At 47.2% G+C, this 5,817-nt stretch overlaps 1 protein-coding gene across 1 annotated transcript; it reads right to left on the reverse strand.

The window, feature by feature from the left end:
* Window positions 1–1,233: 1,233 nt before the first annotated feature.
* LOC149371810 (uncharacterized) lies at window positions 1,234–5,417 on the reverse strand. The gene is made up of 3 exons (XM_089585313.1): window positions 5,303–5,417; window positions 3,130–3,241; window positions 1,234–1,333 (listed from the first exon to the last, which is right to left on the reverse strand). The coding sequence occupies exons 1-3, from the start codon at window positions 5,415–5,417 to the stop codon at window positions 1,234–1,236; spliced, it is 327 nt and encodes a 108-aa protein (XP_089441439.1).
* Between the last annotated feature and the right edge of the window lie 400 nt (window positions 5,418–5,817).

Consider the following 5,817-nt stretch of genomic DNA (forward strand, 5'->3'; position numbering starts at 1 on the left):
CTGGTTGTCATAGTATCCGTCCTGCTTTCCTAGCTCCCGTCTTCGGACTTAATCATGCCAAGAGGTGCAGGCTGCGTGCAGAGCCATACACGACACCATTCTCCCTTCCCACATGGACAGAGCACTCAGACAGCACTTCCATACTCATCTACGCACGACGGCCGCAAAAATTGGGCTTTGGGTCACACTGCGGTCTCAAGTAATGAAATGGCTCACGCGGCGCTATGGCCAGCCTATCTATCTCGCAGCTCTACGAATATGTCCCGCACACGCGGAAGCCCCTCAGTAACCAGCGGAAGGCCATCCCGAGGGAATGTCTACTCAGCGGTTTTTGAGTCGCTACTCCTCGCCGCCAGGAGAACACGTAATGACGGGGCGCTCAGACTACATCTAGGGCTATTCTCGCTGCAAATACTGCTAGCGTATACCAATAACATGCATGCATTCTAACACTGAGCAGAGATTTAAACCACCTTCACCAAGTCCTTGTCTCAGCCACAGGTGAGGCGACGCCGTCATACTCATTCGTAACGCCAGTCTCTGCAGCGCATTAACAGCACTACCAACTGGGCGAAGTTTTGAGCCATATGATCATAGCTTGAACAGAAAAAAATTGCAATGGAAGCTATGCCCATCCAAACCAACAATAAAGTAAGGTTCAACAAGGGGAAGCTTTGGGCCAGTTGGTCTGGCATGTTAAAGAGGAGGCATAACCGCGAACTTGGGCGAGACTTAAGAACGAGAAGAAGGCAGGACGAGCGGTAAGTGTCACATGCTTAGCACTACTCCTTGTCAATAAATTTTAGAAATGATGAAGATAGTGAATTTTTATGGCGCAAGGGCATCCGCGGCCAAAGAGCTCCATGGCACAAGGTATTTTCATTTTGCTCAAGGTGGGGTCAAAGACCCGTCTCCCAAGCATTTCACCCTGATTAAGCCAAGTAACAGGCAGGGGAAAGCTTGTACCCATTGTATCACTGGTGATTACCCGTCGCAAAATTTGAGAAATACCGAAAGTTAACGAATTTCATTCCAACGTTTAGCTTTGTTCAATCCTAAATAGCAAGTTCCTTCGCGTCTTCTGCTCTTTTATCTAGAAGTACAAATGAGTTGTGAGAAGATAGCTTTTTATTAAAACTATTGTTGCAACCTTCTATTGTTTCCTTCCGCTGGTGCGACGTAAAATCACAGAGAGTGCAGGGCAAGAAGCATGCCTTTATTCGGTGGTTGGAATTAATAGCAAATGTGGTTCGGCTTGCAGCAGACATTTTCCAAGAAGCCGTCCTGGTAGAAGCATCCCTTGCCTGGAGGCGGCAGCATGCATTCTTTCATGCTGAAAACACGAAAGATGGGAATCAGAAAAGAAGCGAGATTAAAGCGTAAGTTCCGCTTTTAATATTTTATTTCACCTAACTAGGGATCAATCGAGCACGCGCCTACAGCTTGGGTATAGTGACACCTGAGAAGCGCGAAAGCAAAAATAAAAAGTAATAAATGCCAGTTCCCCTTAGAACACAAAGAAATCGGAATATAAACTTAGACTAAGCCCACTGGTCAACGAAGGACTTCACTTCGTCTGGGCAGCTTCCTAGCTATTTGAAGTTCGTGCTTAGAGAACCGTCTTCTCCCTTCTTTTCTGCTGGGGTTCCCGAAGTCCGAATGAAATGTGAAAGCAGAGATAGACGGAGAGCCTTAAGAATTTTATGAGTGGGAAGATAACCTAATAGCTTCCAAGCACCTCTCTGCTTGTTCGCACAGTTGCACGTTCCACTCGGGTGTATTGTTTAATAACTTCCTTCTCCGCCTGCCTATAGCGTCTTTCGCGTCCTTCTGTTGGAGATTTCGCCTTTGGCATTCTGGTTTACTCCTTAGGCTGTTTGGTGAGAGAACTGTAAGTATTTTCGTTAATCATTCTTCGATGGTACTTAAATAGAATTCGCACTACAGTGAATTGTGCGGAGGAGCTATTTTTTATTCTACTCAAGTGAACTACACGCCTAATGTTTGCACTATAGGTATTTTTCTCGATTTTAAAAATTTTAAACTTGATACATCGGCAAGATGGAGGCGCGGAGACAGCAAACAACGCTACGATGAGCATCATGGTCTCGCAGCTAAAAAGATTGCAAGGGAGGCATGACTCGTGTTGAGCTTTCTTAATGGTTATTCCTTGCAACGCTCCACAAAAGCTTGCTTGTAGGAGTATTCCAGCCGAGTAAACGACTGCAGGTGAATGAACCATGCGTAGCCCCAATGCTGTCCCTGGTTACAACTCACGCACATGCCTAGAGCGAGTTACGAGGAAGGCGGGCGAAGTTTCGCGACTACGATGCTCAAGCAACAAATTTGTTCAGAGCGCATTTTACGACTTATTACGACTTATGTGTGTCACTGCTGTCACGAAACAACAAGACCGATAATTATTAAATTATTTTTCTTTCCACTTGTGCGGTTTGCAAGCGTTGCTCTTTCCAAAGCAAGTCTCGTGGCTTGGGAGGTTACTCAAATAATCTGAAAACAAAACGTACGCAGTTATTTCGTTGACGTTGTGGAAGCTTCGACAAAGTACATAAAACGATGCAGTTGTTTTCAGCAAGAAATGATAACGAACTGGCTGCTCCACTGGGCAAAGCCGCTCGAAGTTCAAAATAAGCTAGCTTTTGCAACAAGGAACCAGATTCACAGACATTTTGACACTTCAGAACAGCTGGCAATAGCATATCCGTCTTGCAGTAACAAATCGTGACAGCCTATAATACAACAAAGCTACAAACGCAGCCGCTCATACCAGCTATGTGGTTAGGAGTTCGAATAGCTACACTAGTTGCGGCTACCACGAGATTGCGGGGTTTAAGTAAATAGTAGAGTTGACTGGCTGCTTGTCATCGGCAGTTACTTCGACTACAATATTTCTTCGCATCATGTGCTGCACAAGAAGTCTCATTTTTGTCCTTGCATCCTCTGCAACACTGCGGACAACCCGACTCGGGAACGGGGCTTTTGTTTGCCTTTTCATTTTGAACCATGGTTAAGTGAGGCGTACTGAGCTTGAACGCCTTTTTGTGCCTATCTTACAGCCCCTCACTGCAATGTCTTATCTGGCACAAATTCATGGATAGAAGTTCTTACGGGTTAAAGTACAGCAGTCTCTGCTTGGGCTTGCAGCGGACTTCGACGCACTTGCCGTCGGCCTGCGTGATGTACGCTTCCCGAACGGACTTGCCACGGTAGATGCACCGGCCTGCGGGAACAAATTATGCACATCTCAAGTCTGCCTCTATTGTTTGTCTAGCACTTCTAAGTGTCAATAGCAACACCCTTTCTCTAGCAGCTCGCTGAGGTAGCGGCGTTGAGTTTGGGATGGCAATTAGCGTAACGATGACCCACAGTCACGAAATAGAGCAAGATACTAATTTTCGAACGACGAAATAGTGTCCTGTTCTCTCCGAGCGTTTCAAAGGCCCGCTGTATGCATATGACCTCTCTGCAATAACGAAACGTGTTCATCAACCAATCCCATCATAGCGATGGCTTGTGCAGTAGTGGGCGACAAATTTTTTCCTAATGCCGCACCTAAATCGGACCGAAGTGCCCCAAAATGCTCTGTTCCACACTAGACGCTAACAATAATTCTCCTTGTCGCGACCACCATTGTCTCCCGCAGGCATTGGATTATGACTACAGTGACCCCAGCCTCTCTTGTACACAGCACAGAAAAGAAATTTTACTCTTGAGGATATCTCCAGGATGTTGTGTCAAAAGTAAAACAAAAAATTAGAAATCTTTTTAACGATTGCTTCACGAAGTAAATGCGAGAGCATTTGGCTGTTCGGTTTTGCCGTCTTCGTTGTAATTCCAATGTCATTCCTAAGATTAAATTTTGTACCCTTCGCCATCACTATTCTATTACACACAAGCCCAAAGAACCACTTCAAAGAGACACAGACACGCAGCCTACCTACCCCCTGACGTCCTGTCATACGGATACTCGGCGCACCACCGCAGCACATATACCATCGTTTCCCGCCAAGAACCACTTGAAACCATATTTTATCGCCATTTTCACATCACGCCTCCGGAATCCGTATCTCTTCTCTATGGCATCTGCGGTAGCCAATGTGCAGCATCTGGAAGTTACTCTGCATGTGCCATTTTGAGACGAATGCTGAATGATGAAATGAATAGACAATATTTTCGTCACAAGAAGAAAGAAAGACGCGGCAGCCTGATCAGTGGCAGACAAAACACAGAGCTGTGTTCACTTGGGTAGCCTCTACTGGATTGGGCGGCCGAATGGCTGCGGGAACGGTGAGAAATTCTATGAGAAAGGGTATTTTGAATGAATATTATGAGAGAAATCAAAATGGTAACGCTAGTAACTGCCAACCGTAGTAAGGACGCTATGTTAATCGTCATAGCCGTGAATGATGACAGGTGTGTAGATGTTTCATTTGTAACCCACGTGCAATATAAATGACAAAATGAATTATCCCGGTACCTACAAACCATCATCAGCATGCGTCTGGAGGTAAGTCATGTTCTATGCCTACTGGGCACAGGTGACCAGTGCCTCGGCCCGTACGCTTGACTATGCGTCTTCATAGCTCGAACTGCCATGACAATAGACGCATCTGTTTAGTTTCTAATATTTCTTAATTATCAGGTCCTAATAAATGAAGAACGTATGCAGTGCTCGTACTTGACTACTGTGTTTCATCTTCAACGCCTTCCGTAACCGCTACTATTGGGGGTCAGTGCAAGTGCGGACATAGTAAACGGGTATTTTTCTGGGTTACCAATGGCTTGCTTGATCTTTTACGACACCTGTTTGTAGGCGGAAACCGCGGAACTATTCACCCTCCGCAAACCGAATGATCCTATTTTTGCGTTCTCGTTCGTGGTGGGCTGCTGGTGTTTTTTTCTGCGCGCTCGTCAGGATGCGCACAGTCTTTGTAAAAAGTATACAAGCTATCAGGTTTGCTTCCGTGTCGTGCAGTGTGGCTTGTTTTGCGCCTCCAGTTGTCGGAGCCTTTCGAGTGTGAGAGGGTTCTTCACTCTTCCTGTACCTATCACCCTCATTCTCATCGCCCTCAGCCCCACGGAGCTTGGAAGCTCTAGGGCTGCCACAAACGCCCCACGACGTCACTGGTCAACACAGTCTTGACAAGAGTGTGCACACAAGACCATAACTTCGAAAGCAAGTCCATACAGCAGCACTTACACTGGATGACACTTCGCCAGCCAATTCTAGTGGCTTTCGCCTAACACTCGGTCAAGGTTACTGCAGGTATCAGAAACTCACCGTTGCGAATAGGCACAGTTATGGGACCGGTAGGCGGCTTGATCGTTCCCGCCAACTGCGCAACAACAGCGAGCAACAGCAGAAGCAACACGACGTAGGGACGACGGATGGGCATGGTCGAGTTGCGCTCTGTCGGGGCCTACATTCACTGTGCTGGGCTTAGCCGGCTTTGAACGCCGGAGCTGGGGCCATATTATATACGCGTCAGGGGCCGCGGGCGCTCCGACGCTGTCTGGCGCGAAGGAAACGGCGGCCGAGCGGGCTGCAGCCCAGCGCTGCTGTCCGAACTCGTGAAGAAGCTCCGCCAACGGCCTCGTGTTTTCTGCACGGCCGTGAATGAACTAGTTTTCTCGCCTCCTGTCTCACTCAAGGCGACTTCGCGTCAACTTCAAAAGCGGCGCCGTTAACAGGGCCCAGCCTTTGCGAGTGAGTTTCTCTCATTTATTTTTCTTCTTCCTCTTCTCTCTGTGTTTTCTTTTACTATCGCCCGGTCGTGTTGACGTAACAGGCACTCG

Source organism: Amblyomma mixtum, chromosome 1 (assembly GCF_055824585.1).
Source record: "Amblyomma mixtum isolate Tamu chromosome 1, ASM5582458v1, whole genome shotgun sequence".
Taxonomy (NCBI): Eukaryota; Metazoa; Arthropoda; class Arachnida; order Ixodida; family Ixodidae; genus Amblyomma; species Amblyomma mixtum.

Excerpts from the sequence above, each read along its gene's own strand:
- LOC149371810 (XM_089585313.1), bottom strand. The coding sequence starts at position 5,417 with ATGCCCATCCGTCGTCCCTACGTCGTGTTGCTTCTGCTGTTGCTCGCT. Across the intron at positions 3,242-5,302 it reads AACTGTGCCTATTCGCAACG|GCCGGTGCATCTACCGTGGC; the intron begins GTGAGTTTCTGA and ends TTGTTCCCGCAG. Across the intron at positions 1,334-3,129 it reads AGACTGCTGTACTTTAACCC|CATGAAAGAATGCATGCTGC; the intron begins GTAAGAACTTCT and ends TCGTGTTTTCAG.